The sequence below is a fragment of the Pantherophis guttatus genome, chromosome 5, assembly GCF_059756535.1.
Source record: "Pantherophis guttatus breed Tessera chromosome 5, ASM5975653v1, whole genome shotgun sequence".
Classification (NCBI taxonomy): domain Eukaryota; kingdom Metazoa; phylum Chordata; class Lepidosauria; order Squamata; family Colubridae; genus Pantherophis; species Pantherophis guttatus.
Window position 1 is genome coordinate 86,787,799 of NC_142067.1, and position 19,594 is coordinate 86,807,392.

A 19,594-nucleotide genomic window follows, 5' to 3' on the forward strand; every position below is an offset into this window, starting at 1 on the left:
CAAAACTTGGGTTTGGGATTATTGATCAAAGTTCACAGTAGGTTAAGACCACTAGTTGAATAAGTAGGCAGTGTGCATGACTGTTACTTTCAATATACCGACCTAAAAGCAGACTCTGATTCAATAAAAAATACCATAAATAAAAACGTTCTTTTTACAACCCTGTAATCCCTGAATTTGGGATAGAGTTGGGGTGACTGGATGGAGCGGAACGTTTAATGGCCAGATGCCCTTCCTGACGTCATGCAAAGTTAGCAGCAGATATTCTTTCTTTGCGCCCTAGGAGAGAAAAAACTGCTACTGCCTAGGATTGACTCTCCATCTTCGAAGTGGGAAGTGAGCATCTTCAACACTAGGCCACCACATCACTCAAAAAAACCATTTTTTATATTTTTTAAACGTTTATTTTTATATATTTATGGTAAAAACATCATAAATTTGAGGCATTAAATATTTATAATTGGCTTATATTGTATTATAAATACATATACATTTTATGCTTTCTATTTTGATATTGTAATATTTTTGTCTTTCCATTCCAAATAGTTGGCACTTTTTAAAATAACATAGTACAACAGTGACATCAAGTGGTATCTCATGAAAAACTGAAATAGCATTTTTAGTGACTGCTTTATAAGAGCTTGCCTGAATAAATGTCATATTGCTTTATGAACTATGCATAAATTATATATTTCACCAAAACACTAGAAGAACTTTTGTTGTTTATAATTAACAAGCCAAAAAGCACCAGTTAATGTCCAGAGATATTATTTTTAGTTAATAATATATTATTAATGATAAATCACAAATAAGTATAAATCATTGTGTTATTAGCATTATTAATCATAATATTATGAATGTGTTTTAGTACCACAATTCTAGCGATTTCTCAGAATGTTATCAACTGCTCTTAATGGTGCAGCAAATAAACCACAATACAATCTAAACTAACTGCTTAGTATATTTTTTACTTACTATAATATCTATTATCTTTATAAGAGATATTTTATGTTTTCTAAAGTAACTTTTCATGTGAAGGGCAGCTATATTAATTTAATAAATAAACAAAAAGTTTTGCAAATTATTATCAATTAACCAGAAAATTGTTGTTATTATTACTAGTACTAGATCTATTTCAGACTAAAAAAAAAAAAATTCTATATCACAATTGTTATTCCCTATTTCAAATTATAAATATTATTATTTCTTTATGCTATTATTGTCAATATTCTACATATATATTTAGCATTTCTAGCCCCAAACAAAAATAGTATTTAGCCCTGAAATGCTGAAATGGAAGATATCACATTTATATAGCCAGCATAAACAACTGTCTCTACAGCGCACAACTTTTAATAAGTAAATATGAGTTAACATTTGTTTGAAGTTACCTGCCAACAGTCCTATAAGTAGCATAACAACCCATCCTGACCAAGCATCCAATAAACTTTTTATGAATTCCCAGATGGACTCCTTGCTTTTATTTGTAATCTGGAAAAAATATATTATTTAATTGAAAAAGTTGCTATGTTGATATTTCATTAAATATAGCACCATAATAATCAAATAATCTAATATAAATATAAATATATCTAACATAAATATATGTAAGCTGTAAAATCAAATGGCAAAGTATTTGATAGAGAAGATGAGGCAAGAGATATGATCATTATTATTATTTTATTTATTTGTATCCTGCTTTTATGAACAAAGCATGTTCCATAAAAGTGTTGAAGCAATCTATCAGGGCTAGGAATCTTTCCCATTATCTAGAGTTAATTATAGTGAGAATTTATTGAAGAAAAAAAGTTAAATTAAGATGAATCATTTCCTGAAATGTATGTCAGATTGACTTTTGGGGTAAAATGATCTATCCTTATAAAATCTATAAGGTTGACTCAGCCTTCCATCCTTCCATGGTTGGTAAAATGAGGACTCAGATTGTTAGGGATTGCAAATAACACTGACATTGTAAACTGCTCAGACAGTTCTGTAAACCACTATGAGGCAGTATGTAAGCCTATGTGCTATTGTTATTGCTATATTTCTAATAATTATAACTATAGAGTTTAGAATAAAATTAAAAATCTGTTGATTAATCAATCTGGAATCATATTTTTATTGGAGTTAATATTGTATTTCTGGTATAACTCTCACTGCTAATATTTTACTACAGTTCTTTCTCTTTTCTCAGTATCTTGTCTACTGTAATAAAAATTATGTCCTATAAACATGAAATTTAGTAAATTCATATTTAAAAGACATCAGGAGATACATGGGATTACAAACAGTAGTTCTTTAACTTTCTTCTCCAAAAATGGTACCTTAGCCAATTGCTGGATGTTTTTATACAAACTATATGTGATAGTTTTAGGTTAGGATAGTCTTAGGGTCTGGCAATATCCCATATCCGATATCCATATAACTTATAATGCTTCTTTTTAAGCACTCTTTTCTAAGCACTCTTAAGCAGACAGCTTAAAAAAATGAGGAATAATAATTTAAAGAAATTAAAGGCAAATGATAAGAAAAAGGAAAGGTAAAATTGCTAAAACTAGCTTATAATTGATTCACTGTATGTATTTGTACTTTTCTACCCTTGAAACTATCCTTACTCCCACCACATCAATGTGTCTTTTATCTTTTAAACTTTTCTCCTCTCTAATTTTGAGAATATCCAACTTTCTCAGTATATCCTTTCTTTGGTTCCATTTATTTTTTAAATGTAATTATATTATGACTTGATATTCACTTGGCATTGGAAAGTGAGATTTTTCATTTGTGCTATCTTTTTTCTTTATTTTTATGTTTTATTGTAATTTCTCTGATTGTTGTGAATCAACCAGAATCATTGAGAGTCAGTTGGCATAAAGGTTTATCAATTATTAAATTATTGTTATTTTTACTTGTTTACCATTCAGGCTGAAGTAACCTATCCCCAGTACATTCAGTTGGCCCTATTTTTCTTGACACTCAACTGTCACTTTCAATAACAAAGTAGGCAAAAGGATTCTCTTATACCAAGCTTTTTTTTTTTTTTTTTGCTTTTCAGCAAACATTAATTGCCTTCAGCACACCATCCAACCTATCTTTCTATCAGAATTTCATCTCTTACAGTTTCTCTATGCAGTTTCCTCTCTTTGGTGAGTATTCTACCATGAGCAGATGTTCAGTGCATTGAGAAAGTATTCAGACCCCCTTCACTTTTGTCAATTTTGTTATGCTGCAGCCTGATTCTACAGTTGTTGAAATTCATTTTTTCCTCATTAATCTACATTCAGTACCCCATAATGACAAAATGAAAACAGAATTTTAGAAATGTCTATAAGTTTATTAAAAAGATATCACATTGGCATAAGTATTCAGACCCTTTGCAATAGCACTTGAAATTGAGCTCAGGTGCCTTCCATTTCTCTTGATTGTTGCTGACATATTTCTACACCTTGATTGGAGTCCAACTGTGGTAAATTAAATTGATTGGACATGATTTGGAAAGGCAGACATCTCTCTATAGATGCTTCACATATGACAATGCATACTGTAGCACATTTCCGGTGAAGATGGCCAACTGAATACATGCCCAGGGAGGGATCCCTGAAGGGTTTTCCCCTGGGCTGCAGCTCTTCAACTACTAACGGAAGGAACTGGCATTCCTTCAATTTATATGACTCTCCTGGGTTAGGAAAAGTCTTTAGAATTATTCCTCAAGATCCACCGATACAGCTGAGGTCTACAAGTAATTTCAGGAGATGCGCTTTGAAGCAATTGTGTGCTGAAAGCTGGGGAGAGGGGCTGCAATCTGTTCATCATGGAAGAAGCAGCCGCTTTGAAATTTACTTTTCAAATTGACAGTGCCTTTCATTTCTTATTATATTAATTTATCTTATTTTTTTAAACAAAAAAACCCACATCTTTTCAAAATGAAGCTTTTGCTCCAGTCACAAATTAAAACAAATCATTAACAAATCTTATTTTCCATTAACACAACTCAATATTTTAAACAAATATTTCCCTCATATCTATCTATATAACTATGCCATTATCCCCCAAAACCCGTTACTTAAATCTTAAATCCTAACCAATTATCAATTCATTTTTCTGTTTCATTTGCTTAGATGGATATTTTAACAATATAAGTCTTACAATTATATTAAACAAATTAAATATTCATTAATTATTTAATTATTATTAAACCTAACTTAAGCATTTTGTCTTAACTATCACTCTCAACATACACCTCCTCATTTTAATTATCCCACCTCTTTTTATTATCTTTGATGTTAAACCAATCATTTCTATTTCTTGACTGTTAATCACAGCATTACCCTTTATTTTGGCTGTTAAATATAGCATGTTTTTATTTTTTGGCCATTGCCCAGCATGCCCTTGGTTTGGCTGTTAAACACAGCATATTAAGTTTGTTTTTTGGCCGTTACAAGGCATCTTCAGGTTTGTTTGGCTGTTAAAGGCTGTTGAGGCTCCGACTCAACCCCTCCAAGACCGAGTGGCTGTGGCTTCCGGCGTCCCGATATAGCCAGCTGATGCCATCGCTGGCTATTGGAGGTGAATCACTCGCCCCCACAGAGAGGGCTCGTAACTTGGGCGTCCTCCTGGACGCACGGCTGTCTTTAGAAGATCATTTGACAGCCGTGGCCAGGGGGGCTTTTTATCAGTTCACCTGATACGCCAGTTGCGCCCCTTTCTAGATCGGGACTCCCTACGCACAGTCACTCAGGCACTCGTCACTTCCCGCCTGGACTACTGCAACGCTCTCTACATGGGGCTCCCCCTGGGGTGCACCCGGAGGCTCCAGCTGGTCCAGAACGCGGCCGCGCGGGGGATTATGGGGGCAACGAGGCGCCCCCATGTGACACCTCTCCTGCACGAGCTGCACTGGCTCCCGGTGGTCTTCCGGGTGCGCTTCAAGGTGTTGGTGACCACCTTTAAAGCGCTTCATGGCTCAGGGCCGGGGTATTTACAAGACCGCCTTCTGCCACCAATAGCCTCCTACCGGCCAGTACGCTCACACAGAGTGGGCCTCCTCAGGGTGCCGTCCACCAGACAATGTCGGCTGGCGACCCCCAGGGGGAGAGCCTTCTCTGTGGCGGCGCCCACCCTCTGGAACAACCTCCCCCCAGAGATACGTACAATAACAGACCTCCGGATTTTTCGTTGGGCCCTGAAAACCCATTTATTTCAACTAGCTGGGCTGGCTTGAGTTAAATTTTAAACTGATTTTAAATTGGAATTTTTTAATTACGGCCAAAATATTTAATTATTTTAAACAGTTTTTAGATTTTGTATGTCTTGTTTTTACTTTGGCTGTTCACCGCCCTGAGTCCTATATTGGAGAAGGGCGGTATAGAAATTTAAACAAATAAATAAATAAATAAATAAATAAATAAATAAACACAGCATCTCTATTTTTGTTTTTTGGCCGTTGCACGGCATATTAACTTTCGTTTTGGCTGATACCCAGCATGACCATTTGTTTGGCTGTTCAATACAGCATATTATAGCTTTTTGGCTGTTAAATACAGCATGTTCATAGTTGGTTTAACAATCTCTACTTAAACCTTTCTTTGTTGTTTCCCTCCATCTATGCATTGCTTTTCATTTAATCATATTTTTCCTTATCCTTTTTCATAGCATTCATAACATTTTAATCTTGAGATATGGTTCTTGTTTAAAACATATTTTTAAGTATATTTTTAAATTCCTTTTAACATTTTCAATTAATCATATTCATCCTTATTCTTTATCTTAACATATTACCATTAAACATAGTTCTTGCATTAAACATATCTTTACATGTATTAATTAGTTTCATTTAACATTTTTAATTTCTATAGAAGCCTCCCTTTAATTTATTACAATCATCTTTACTTTATTTTATTTTTAATCACATTATCTTCATTTCCTCATCTGCAAACATAAATTTCCTTCCATTTTCCAATTTTTTAATTTTTTTCTACATAAATCCAATTAAATCTCTTTTCATATTTTATTCCGGATATAGTGTATCAAATCTCTTTCTTCTACGGCTGCACTTAATCCTTCTTCTATTCCTGCGCCAACATTCAAATTATTATTTGTTCAATTGTAGGAGCTCCATTGTAAATTCCTTTTCTTCACCAAAGTCCAGCTGCTTGCAGTCAGGAAAGGAAAATCCTCCTCCACGGTTCAGCAATTTTTTTTTTTTAGAGCTCAAAGTTCTCATAACAAAGGGAGGTTACAAAGTTCCTCTTTATGCCAGATGGTGTCTCTCTATAATCCACATTTCCCATTACTCATGCAAGACTCCATTTTAATTCTTAGTATTATATAACCATCCACTATATTTTCTTCTTTTAGTTAAAAAACTATCAAATCTTTTTTTTTTCCTCAGTCCAATTCAGATTTTTAAAGTGTTTAGTCCTTTTACCATATCTCTAAATTATTTCTCTTAATTCTTGTTCCAGAATTAGTTGTTCCTCGGGTCTTTGTTCTTTAAAGTTACAGTTTTAAAAAAATTCCAAAGCCCCTTTGTAACTTAGCCGCTGTTTTAGGCTAGGGGTCTTCTAGTTACTAATATAGCTCCAAACGTTGTTGCAAGCCTGGGCTGTTATCACTCACCCAGCTTTAAAAGACTCCGTTTTACTTTGCTTTCCTCCAGGACTTTTCTTGCCCAGTTGTCACAGCTTCGTGGCAGCTGCCATGGCTGCCCCCCCCCCCCGCCGCCAACTCACAGAGGGTTCCCTCTGACCTCCAAGGAACTTGCCTGTTCCTCTAGGTCTTCCGAGGCGCCCCTCTCCTTCCCCCATCCCTACAGGACAGGTTCGGTCCGCAGACCTGGCGGTGGTGGTTCGGCAGCCGGGTTTTTGCTGCTTTCATCAGAGCCCACTATTTCCCCGACTGTCTTGCCATGACGTCAACCGGACGTTGACAGTGCCTTTCATTTCTTAAGCACCTTTAAGGACTATAAATCTTTACTAAGTTGAAAGAGGCTCTTTTTAGTCATAGCCTGCTACTCCTTTTTGAAAACCTGAGCCATTTTGGGGATTTTTTCAGTGTTGAACAACAAGGAAGAAGCTGCTATGGCAAGCCAAAATAAGGAAGTGTGGAGCAAAAAAAAAAAAGGCAGAAACATAAAGGCAGGAAGTTGTGGCTTTAGTTTATTATTTGTAGTAATTTGTAGTTTGGTCTGCGTTGCTGTGGGTGGCTAAAACTTTCTGATATTTATGATTCATGAATGGCTTGCAATTTCTATGTGACTTATAAAAAAGCTACTTTTTGATCAAAAAGGGAGTCAAGATGGGAAGAGCAAATTATTAGAGATTTATTGGAATTTTTTCTAAATAAAATTCACCAGTTTGTAGGATCAGCTGTGCTCCAAGAATGCTAAAAAATTTTTCTCAAACTACTGTAGAGATGCAAACATGTGTGGAAGGTTACCAAACTACCAAGGCATCTTCCACAAGTAGCTGAAAGTGCAAAGGGGTGAACTGCAATTTTGGAATATAAACCTGACACTAACTCTTATTATGATGGTTTAAATATAAATCTCTCAACACAACTGAAAGAAGACCTTCATGAAAATCTGCAACTTTTAAAAGGACAAGATTGGGACTTTTTGTTTAAGAACATTAACAAGTTGAGAAATCCTTGAGAAAAAGGGAAGCCTATAATTAACTACTTGATAAACTTTCCAAGAAAAAAAAGATTTATTCCATGAAGACAAGCTGGAAGGAGTGAATTAAACTTAATGAGTTAACTGCAATTAGGATGGATTTTTATCTGTTTGATATTTGTAATTGAAATAATCAATTCTTAATCCGTAATTGAAATAATCAATTGTCTTAATCGCAATCTAAAATTTGAAAATGTAACTATATACATATATATATATATATATATATATATATATATATATATATATATATATATATATATATATATATATATATATATATATATAAGTAATTCCTAAAGTATACAAAATGTTATTGAAAATATATTTGAGAGTATCTGTGTTAAAAGAAAGTTAAAGAAAGTGATGTATTAGTTTAAAGAAAAATTTAGAGTTTTAAAAAGAATGTATACAAAAGAAAGAAATATTATTCTATGAGGTTAGTTTGGGTAAATTTAACCCTGAATTTTAAAGTCTGTATGTTAAGTAGTTAAAAGAAAAAGATGTATTAGAAAGTTTTGATTTCAGAAATGTGTTTAAAGAAAAGTTTAGTCTTTTAAAAAGGATGTTAAAAAAAAGTATTTTTCTCGGTAAGATTAAAGAATACAGTGTACCTTGCAATATAAATGGTGATAGTTTACAAAGATGATTAGGTACAAATAAAAATACATATTATTTCCACAGCAAGGAAGATAAAGCAGAAATGGTTACATTAATTATTTTATTCAAAGAGGAGAATATATTGAAATACGGTTTTCATTTGGATATCAATTCTGGATTTTGTGCTTGTGATGAAAAAAAATGAAACATTGACTTTGGTTTTGTCGATTAGATAAATTTGTTGTTATAGAAATGGCAAGTTATATACTAATGTGCAAAAGCAAAAAATTGAAGCTGGAGTGTTTTTATCTTGTATTGTGCCAAAAAGAATTGGAGGTCAATGCCTTTTTTTTCTTCTTTCCCTTGTACCTTATATTTTCTTTTCCCCCTCTCTTCCCCCCCCCCTAATTTCCCATTTTTATTTCTATTTGTACTTTATATATAGACAAAACAATAAAAGCTATGACTTAAAATGCATACTGTAGCAAAGCAAAAGCCATGAAGTCAAAAAAAACTTCTTGCAAAGCTCAGAGACAGGATTATTGCAAGGCACAGATCTGGGGAACGCTACAATAAAATTTCTGCTGCACTGAAGGTTCCTAAGAGCACAGAGGCCTCCATAATTCTCAAATGGAAGAAGTTTGACAAGACTTTTCCAAAAACTGGTCAGCTGGTTAAACTGAGCAATTGGGGGAAAAGATCTTAGTAAAACAGGTAACCAAGAACCTGATGGTCACTCTGACTGAGCTCCAGAGATCCTGTGTGGAGATGGGACAGAGTTCCAGAAGGACAACCATCACTGTAGCCCTCCATCGATCTGGGCTTTATGGCAGAGTGGCTAGATGGAATCCTCTCCTCAGTGCAAAACACTTGAAAGCCCGCTTGGAGTTTGCAAAACAACAACAACAACAACAACAACAACAACACCTGAAGGACCAGACTGTGAGGAACAAGATTTTCTGGTCTGATGAAACAAAGATTGAACTGTTTGGCCTCAATTCTAAACATTATGGCCAACTACCGTCCTGTCTCCAACCTTCGCTTCATGGCGAAAGTTGTTGAGAGTGTGGTCGCGCGACAGTTTCCGCAATTCCTGGAGGAAACATCTTATCTAGATCCGTTCCAGTCGGGTTTCAGGTCTGGGCACAGCACGGAAACGGCATTGGTCGCGTTGGTTGATGATCTCTGGAGGGCTCGGGACAGGGGTTGCTCCTCTGTTCTGGTCCTGTTAGACCTCTCAGCGGCTTTTGATACCATCGACCATGGTATCATGCTGCACTGGCTGGAAGAGTTGGGGGTGGGAGGCACTGTGTTATGGTGGTTCTCCTCCTTTCTCTCCGACCGGTCGCAGTTTGTGTTGGCAGGGGGGAAGAGGTCGACCTCGAGGCCTCTCATTTGTGGAGTGCTGCAGGGATCGGTCCTCTCGCCCCTTCTGTTCAACATTTATGTGAAGCCGCTGGCTTCGGGGTGAGATACCACCAGTACGCTGATGACACCCAGCTGTACATCTCCACCCCAGGCCACCCCAACGATGCCCTTGAAGTGATGTCCCAGTGCCTGGAGGCTGTGCGGATCTGGATGGGGAGGAACAGGCTCAAGCTCAACCCTTCCAAGACTGAGTGGCTGTGGCTCCCGGCATCCCGATATAGTCAGTTGACTCCATCACTGACTATTGGGGGTGAGTCGTTGGCCCCCACAGAGAGGGCTCGCAATCTGGGAGTCCTCCTGGATATGCAGCTGTCCTTGGAGGAACATCTGACGGCTGTAACCAGGGGGACCTTTTGTCAGGTTCGCCTGATTCGCCAGTTGCGGCCCTTTCTTGATCGGGATTCCCTGTGCACATCACTCATGCCCTCGTCACCTCTCGCCTTGACTACTGCAACGCTCTCTACACGGGGCTCCCCTTGAGGAGCACTCGGAGGCTCCAGCTGGTCCAGAACGCAGCAGCGCGGGTAGTGACGGGAGCAGCATGGCGCTCCCATGTAACACCGCTCCTGCGCGAGCTGCACTGGCTCCCGGTGGTCTTCCGGGTGCGCTTCAAGGTGTTGGTTATCACCTTTAAAGCGCTCCATGGCATAGGGCCTAGCTATCTTCGAGACCACCTGCTGCTACCAACGACCTCCCATCGACCTGTGTGCTCCCACAGAGAGGGCCTCCTCGGGGTGCCATCAGCCAAACAGTGCAGGCTGGTGACCCCCAGGGGGAGGGCCTTCTCTGTGGGGGCACCTACCCTCTGGAATCAGCTGCCCCCAGAGATAAGGAGAATCCAAGACCTCAGTGCCTTCTGTCGTGCCCTTAAAACCCATTTTTTCAAGCAAGCCGGGCTGGCTTAAGAAGAATTTTTTAAATGTTTTAATTGGTAGTGAGTTTTAATTGGGCCAAATTTATATATCTTTTAATTGTTTTTTTAATATTTGTACTGCATGTTTTTTAAGTTTGGCTGTACACCGCCCTGAGTCCTCAGGGAGAAGGGCGGTATAGAAATTTAAAAATAAATAAATAAATAAATAAATAAATAAATAAATAAATAAATAAATAAATAAATAAATAAATAAATAAAGGAAACCAGAGACTACTCATTACCTGCCCAATGCCATCCCAGTGGTGGCAGTATCATACTGTGGGGGTGTTTTTCAGCAGCAGGGACTGGGAGACTGGTCAGGGTTGAGGGAAAGCTGAATGGCACAAAGTACAGGGATATCCTCAATGAAAACCTGTTCCACAGCACTCAGGACTCAGACTGAGCTGAAGGTTCACTTTCCAACCTGACAATGATCCTAAGCATACAGCCAAGACAACACAGGACTGGCTTAGCGACAATTCTGTGAATGCCCTAGAGTGGCCCAACCCGACCCCTGACTTGAACCATATTGAACATCTCTGGAGGGACCTGAAAATGTCTGTCCACTGAGTCACCATCAAACCTGACTGAGTGAGAGGATTTGAAAGGAAGAATGGCAAAAAAAATCCCCCAATCCAGGTGTGCAAAGCTTGTCACATTATTCCCCAAAAGACTCAAGGCTGTAATTGCTGCCAAAGATGCTTCAACAAAGTACTGAGTGAAGGGTCTGAATACTTATGCCAATATTTCAGTTTTTTCTTTTTAGTAAATTTACAGAAATTTCTATTTTTGTGAATTCTGTTTTCACTTTGTCATTATGGGGTACTGAATGTAGATTAATGAGAAAAAAATGAATTTCAACAACTGTAGAATTGGGCTGCAGCATAACAAAATTGACAAAAGTGAAGGGGGGCTGAATATTTTCGGAATGCACTGTATCTATTTCTTTTATTTTTAACATTTATGTATATATTGCATTTGTTCACTTCACAACTACCTTGGTTTCTGATACATTAATTTCTGATCTATACTCCTTGTTGCACCATACAGTTATTTAATGATCGCTGCAAATAATTCTGTTCTTCTTATTCTTATTTAAATAATTCTTATTTAGCAACAGCATTATCTGCATAGAAAAGAATATGCATGTTAATTTCCTTAACAATACATCTGTACTGTCATTCAAACACGTCGTGACCATGGCTTTGGAATAACAGAGTTGGAAGGGACCTTGGAGGTCTTCTAGTGCAACCTCCTGCTTAGGCAGGAAACCCTACACCACTTCAGACAAATGGTTATCCAACATCTTCTTCAAAACTTCCAGTGTTGGAATATTCACAACTTCTGGAGGCAAAGTTATTCCACTGAATAATTGTTCTAATTGCCAGGAAATTTCTCCTTAGTTCTAAGTTGCTTCTCTCCTTCATTAGTTTCCACCCATTGCTTCTTGTCCTAACCTCAGGTGCTTTGGAGAATAACTCCTTACACTAATTAGTGTAACTCCTTACACTAATGTTTGATAAGCCTTTATTTCAATTGCTTCTAAGGGCAAAGAATCAATAAACCAGAAATCTAAAAACCATTATTTGTGAGAATGACCAGGTTGAGCCTTCAAATTCATCTAGAAGTGAATCTGGAAATATATGTTCCATGCCATGTCAGTTCCTTAAATCAGTTTTCCATCATATTGCTATACAGGTAGTCCTCAAATTACGATCATAATTAAGCCCAAACTTTCTGTTCCTAAGCAAAACATTTGTTAAGTGAATTTTGTCCCATTTTACAACCTTTCTTGCCACACTTGTTAAGTCACTTACTGCAATTGTTAAATTAGTAATATGGTTGATAAGTGAACCTGGCTTACCCATTGACTTTGCTTGTCAGAAGGTCGCAAAAGGTGATCACATGACCCTGGGACACTGCAACTGTCATAACTATGAGTCAGTTGCCAAGCATCTGAATTTTGATCATGTAATCATGGGGATGCTGCAGTGGTCTTAAGTATGAAAAATTGTCATGTCACTTTTTTCAGTGTTATTGTCACTAAATGAACTATTCTAAGTCAATGACTACCTGTATTTCAGACTTATAACTATTAATGGAATAAAATTAAAAAGCAATCACTTTAAACAGTTATGCCAAGTGTTTATCTTTTATTTACCTTTCTATGTCTGTCTGTATCCCGAGATTTCTCCCTTAACCAATCAATGGTATGAAAGTCTTCATAAGTGCCAACATCAGGAAAAGGTTCATCCAAAAAATCCATCAGATTTCCAGAACCATTCATATTTCCTGCATTAACCATATTAGAACCTAGACAATGAAAAACAGGAGCAAGATAGTATGTTCAATATTACATCATGCTTACACCATCATACTCATCAAATCCTTTCCTGCAAAGAAGAAATTACTTGCAATAGTAAAAGTAGGGGTGCCCAACCCCCAATCCGTGGACCAGCACCAGACTGTGGCATGGCAGCAACTGGGCTGTGCAATCAAGTGAAGCCCCATCCACAGGATGCAGGCAGCACACAAAACCACATCCCCTCCAGTCCGTGGAAAAAGCTTTCTCAGGGTTTTTCTCAATCTTCTGATGCCCAAAAGATTGGGGGCCACTGCTATAAAGCATACCTCACATGCAGGTTTAGTGACTCAATAAGAACTTGAAAGATGAGGACAAGAATTTTCCAATGGCCAATTATTTTAAAAAACAATATCCAGACTAATCCTTGGTAAACTAAGAATGACTAATATATTTAATAAGAGATTGCAGAGATAATCGTGTGTCTGACCAATGGCATTATAAAGATGTCTATGGAGATTCTCAGTCATCCAGGTCATGGTTGTCCCAAAGGTATTTTTTCTAAAAGGCAACTATTTACCTAGCTAATGGTTGAACCTTCCTTAAAGTTATGGAAATTTTCCTATCTTCTTAAATTTTGCTTAAATTACAACAGCATAACACCAAATAGAAAATCAATCCACAGGAAAGTTCAGAAAACTCATCAAATGGTATGAGGTACAACAAATCAAAGTGTGGGTTTTTTTCAGTATAAAGATAATACTACTTTTATTATTCCTGCTGTTTTAATGTTCATTTAATGTCTCTGTGGATTTATTAAAGCATAGTTACTCCTGAGTGGTTACATCAGATTAATGATTGTGTACTAACTGTGTGGAATTGTGGAATTCCTTAAATAATTTTTTTCTTAAACAATATATTAAATACGTTTCAGGTGTATGCTTAAAAATAAATACAACTTTTGTTTGTATCTTCTTTGTGGTCTACAGCATAGGCAAAACAGCAATCTTCCTTGTGTAGAGGTGAATGAAAATTGTAGCCACATCAGGTAATATCGTGGTTGAGAGCAATCCTAGGCTTACATAGGATAATACAATCTTTGCTATAAAAAGGAATTTGGCAGGAGTGGGTGAACACATGGTCTGTTTCAGCTATCTGATATTAGACAATGCAACATTTTTGGTAATAAAAATGAAAATTATTTTTTAAATCTATGATTTAAGATTTTTAAATGATTTGTTTGAATTTTACGCTGTTTGACATCTGAAATCATAGAGGTTTTTGGAAGAGGAAATAAAGCATAGTCATTTTTTCCTTGCAGTAGAAAAAAATCAGTGCTCATAGTTATACAGCTGAACATTCTGTTTCGACAAAATAGACAAAATTATTAGAGAACTGCCTGCCTTTTTAACTAAACCACAAGTAATACTTTCTCTTTATGCAGATAGATTTCACCATGGCATTTTGAATGGTACAGAAATTGAGAACTCTTACTACTTTCTTGCAGTTATTCTTTATTCGATCCATTCTACCAAATACTAGGTTACGTATTATCCCATTCTTCAACACATTGTAAAAATATCTGTATCTTAATAAGTATTTCCTTTCACATAAACTGATTGTGGAACACACTTCTTACCTACTACAAGGAAAAAATAATGAAATAGGCAATTTAACACTTCCTTAGGCAAGCCATTCAACTGAAGATTTTTTTTTCAGTAAGCTCCCCAAGAACAAATGAAACAGAATTTCCACACGAATTATGCCAGAAATTTAGAGCTATGTTCCCTTTAAAACAAATATTCTCCGATACCCTGGAAAATTGCAAAGAGCCAGTTCATGTATCTGAACACAATTATTTCATTCCAGCCGTTTGGACAGAATGAAAATACAGCTTCCTGCATACTAAAAAGGTCACATAATAGGCACTGACAATTGTTTGTCTTTGTCAGCTTTAAGACCTCATTTGACAGCATTATTTTTAAACTTCTCATCTGAATGTCTGGAGATCCATCAAACAGCCTCTGCACCTGCCGGCTTCTGATTTGTAGAGGCCTAATATAATTAGGATTTATTTTTAAAACCCTCCTTTGACAATGGTTGATTTCAGAACAATGCCCATTAAAAGCTTAAAAAATAATGGAACAGAACATGGTTTTCTCTTACCCGCAATGCAACATCATTTAGTTCTGCTCTAAAGATCCTGACAGCATCCTTTCTTCGCTGGTATGTCTGCAAAGGCAATGATGTCATATAGAGGAAGCAGCTAGTCACATGATCACATGCCACATTGGAGAACTGCTAGAGAGGCAGGCAAACGTGCAGGAACTAAGCTCCTTCAGGATTAAGCAAATACTCCTACATCTTCAGAGCTGGCTGCAAAGAAAGGGAAGAAGGAAAGAAGGAAGGAAGGAAGGAGGGAAGGAGGGGGAGGGAGGAAGGGAGGAAGGAAGGGCTTTCAATTAAAAAGTATTCTTATCCAGAACAAGTCAATTTTCATTGCTTAAAATAATAGAAAGGTGGCTATGAAACTAAGTCGTACTTTATTTAGGACTGATTCATGACAAATGCAAAAATAAAGGCTATTTGTATTTTCCTGAGATTTCATAGAACCATAGGGCTTGAAGGAACCCTGGAGGTCGTCAGGTCTAGAACCCATAACTCTGGGAGGCAAACTGTTCCATTGATTAACTATTCTCACTTTCAGGAAATTTGTCCTTATTTCCAGGTTGCATCTCCCTCTTTTGAGCTTCCACCTGTTGCTCTTGTCATGCCCTCAGATACTATGGAGAATAAATTGACCGATACTTTCCTGGGACAGCCTTCAAGTACTGGAAGACTGCTATTACTTCTCCCCTAAGGCATTTTTTCATCATCATCATCATCATCATCATCATCATCATCATCATCATTCATATTTCTATGTCGCCCACTCTCCGAGGACTCTAGGCTGCTTACACCAAAGACAGTATACTAAATAGGCTAAATGTACCTACTTATCTTAGCCATTCATCTCACAATTTAACCTCTAGAGTCCTTATCATCTTTGTTGCTCTTCTCTGCACCCTTTCTAGGGCCTCAGCATCTTTTTGGTATCGTGGTGACCATAACTAGACACAGTATTTCAAGGTGGCATCACTAATTCAGTATAGAGTAGTGCTATCACTTCCTGTGATTATGATGCTATCCCTGTAGATGCAGTTTAGGGCCGTGTTGGCATTTTTGGTGGCATATTGCTCATACTTAAGTGATAGTTCACCAGGACATCTAGACCCCTCTCACAGGCATTATGTTGAGCCAGATACAACCTAACCTGTACTTGTACATTTGGTTTTTCCTGACTAAGTACAAGACCTTATTTTCTCACCACTGAACTGCATCTTGTTGGATAGAGCCCAGTGCTCTTCTGTCAAAATCCTTCTGAATCTTGAGTTTATCTTTCAAAATGTTGGCAATTCCCTCCAGTTTGGTGCCATCCACAAATTTCAATCCCCTCATATAGGTCATTTATGAAGATTTTGAAGAGTACTGGGGCCAACACAGAACTTTGGGGTACCCCATTGCATGCTTCCCTCCATGTAGATGTGGTTCCATTGAGGACTACACACTCAATGTGTAGTGTAATTGATCAGCTAAATCCATTTGGTGCTGGTAGTTTATCCCACATTGTTTTATCTTCCCGAGAAGTCGGCTGTTGTCTTCTTTATCAAACATCTTACTGAAGTCTATACTATTTCCACAGTATTTCCTTGGTCCAATAAATTAGTCACTTCATTAAAGAAGGCAATAAGGTTTGTTTAATATGACCCGTTTTTAACAAACTCATGCTGGCTTCTAGAGATCAACTTGTTCATTTCTAAGTACTGACAAATCTGCTGCTTGATTAGCTTTTCCAGGATTTTTCTAGTTATTGGATGTTTTATACTTAAGAAGATGATTGTAATATCTTAACAAGTGTCTTACATCATTTTTTTCCTGGACTACTAAAAAAAAACATAGGCTATTATGTATTCGGTAGTGGCAAAATTGTCACCATTGGGACAGTGAGAAGTAGAATGCAAAATGTGCAGAACGTTTGCAATAGCAGCCTTAGAAATGAAGGCAAATATACATGTCCCTTATAGGATCCAATCTGAGTCACTCACTGGGACCAAAGATTTATTCTTCCAAGTTTTCGGGCTCGTACTGGAGTCCATCCATGGAAAAAGAAAAGTTCCTTGAGAATGAGCTCCAGCATGAGTCTGAAAGCTTGGAATAAATCTTTCATCCTTGGTAACCAACTCAGATTGGATAGCAATAGCAGTTTTAGTTTATGGAGTCCATGGAAAACTGATGTGGTACTTGATTTTTGACATTAATCATGAATGATAACATCCCTGTTATGAAAATACATGATCTCAAACCGTCAGGGTCACTCCCTAATTTACATGAGTGGAGTGCCAATAAGTATGTGAGTAAATGTATTTTTCCAAAAATTGTTATAGATATCTCCCAAAAAATTGGCAGCAGTTGACATCTATAATTCTGTAACCAATTTTTTTCTTGTGGGCATTGAGCGACACAGAATTTTGCCACTGCACAGGTGGTAGCTGGGTTTGAGTCTTGGAGGAGAAAGCCTACATAAAAGTCATCTGTCCTCCCTGGCAATCTCTCTAGTCAGGGGAGAATATATATTGACCTACATGCTCTGTATAACTCACAGTACAATAAAACATATGAGATATCTTTGACTTCTCCTTTTCCACATATACATACCCATGCTGCTATTGGTGTTGTCTTGTACCTACCCTGGAGAAGTGCTGAGGGGAGAATATTAAATCTGGCTCTGAAGAAAGCTATTCTTTGTTTTGGGAAGATCAGATCATTTAGCTATCTTGCTGATTCCCACACACCCTGATTGATTCTGTCCCTATTGTGGGACATATATAAAAGTACTTACCATAATTTATAAATGAAAGCAAACAGCAAAAGTTAAATTATGTTCTTTATTGAATAACTTTATGATAAATACTTCATATTCATGTAAATTTGGAAGGAGTCTCAAGTGGACAACCTATTCCTACAACTGCCATCAGATGTTTAGCCTACACCTCGGCAGATATTTTGAGCAATTATTTTTACCACAACTAAGCTGAAATAAGTAAATTTAGGAAAGTAAAGCACAACTCAGGGTATAAAAGGAGAACACTGGATGCACTTCTCAAATGCCAAATTACTCTGTCAAGGTATAGCTCAGCATTGCTCAGGAATAAGTTTCATGTATCAGTGAGAATTGTCCCTTTGGTTTTTTTTTTATTTTTATCTTCTATTTCAGGAACTATAACATAATAATTAGGGTCATAGTCATTGTACTACGAACTTCTGAAGAGCATGATTTGACTGTCCCTGCATAGAAAGCAAATGTAGATGTCCAAAAGTTGTTACCAAGTTATTTTTTCTATATGGAATGTGTTACAGTTATCAAAGCTATGCTTTCCTAATGGCTAAGAGGCTTTTTCAACACTTGGGGGTAAGGGGCACCACTATCTGCATACCTGAAGCACCAGCAATCATATCCAACCATGCATTTGCAAATCTATTCCATAATTTTGCACAGTTGACTACATACCATATTTTTTCGGAGTATAAGACGTACTTTAGTTTTTGGGGAGGAAAATAAGAAAAAAGCTGATTGGCAAGTGGATCGGCCTACCGGAATACCCCCAATCAGCTGTTCCCAGAGGTGAATCTTAGCAACAGGTTCCTTGGTTGTGAGCTCTGTGCCTTGCTTTTTTTTGCTTTTTTTCCTGCCTCTGAAACTTCTGAAATGGAGCTTCAGAAAAACAGCCTCTGAAGCTCTGAGGGCTTTTTTTCTGAAGCTCTGTTTGGGGGCTTCTTTTCTGAAGCTTTGTTTCTGGTGCTTTTTTCAGCCTCTGAAACCTCCATTTGAGAAGCTGAGCGGGGCTACATTCGGAGTATAAGACACACCCAGATTTTCACCATCTTTTTTGGGGGGAAAAGGTATGTTTTATAATCCAAAAAAAATACAGTATATAGTTAGTTTCTATTTTAGATGAACACCTCATTTCCTGTGCACATATATTGCAAAAATAGGACTAAGGCCACAATCCACCTACTTGTATTTTAACATGTTAAAGGTGAGTGGGGATATTTTCATTCTGGGAGCGTTTAGAAAATATTTTTAAATGGATTTAACTTACTATGCAAAAGCAAGAGCTGAAAAAGCTCCTTGGGTGAGAAGCGAAACGTCTTCAAAGAAAAACCAGCAAGTTGAGTTGCCTCTTGAAAAAGCACCTTTGGGACAACGATGACCTGAATGATTGAGAATCTCCATAGATATTTAAAACGCAAACAAACCTGCTCCCCAACCTTGATGCAAAAATGAAAAATTCCTGTATTACCATTGATTTTCAGTGATTTGAGTCTTCAGATAGCTTTAAAGGTTATTTATGTTTTTGTGAACCGCCAGCCCTTTTGAATAGCATTTTTGAAAAACTAAATAATTTACATACATTTTAAAATAATTTCTAGATGGTTTGTCTGTCTATTTACAAAGGATTCATGCCTGAACTCTGATAATAGTCCAGATAATCTGGTTCATCAATGGCATTCTGTAATTGATCCCTCACCCTCAACAGTTTTTGTTAATGAAGAACCGTTGGAGAACTCTTTGGATTCAGAG

General features: G+C 37.1%; 1 protein-coding gene across 2 annotated transcripts in view; it reads right to left on the minus strand.

Annotated features, from left to right (window-relative positions):
* Positions 1-15,284, minus strand: part of LOC117676230 (Cl-/H+ antiporter 4) — a 39,613-nt gene extending 24,329 nt beyond the window's left edge. The window contains exons 1-3 of one of the 2 annotated variants that reach the window (XM_034435592.3): positions 15,079-15,284; positions 12,772-12,923; positions 1,392-1,491 (exon numbers count right to left, since the gene is read on the minus strand). In XM_034435592.3, coding sequence (XP_034291483.1) covers positions 1,392-1,491; positions 12,772-12,915 — 244 coding nt within the window. In that variant the 5' untranslated portion in view covers positions 12,916-12,923; positions 15,079-15,284. The remainder of the gene's footprint in view (positions 1-1,391; positions 1,492-12,771; positions 12,924-15,078) is intronic. The other variant, XM_034435602.3, reaches the window with a different exon arrangement.
* Between the last annotated feature and the right edge of the window lie 4,310 nt (positions 15,285-19,594).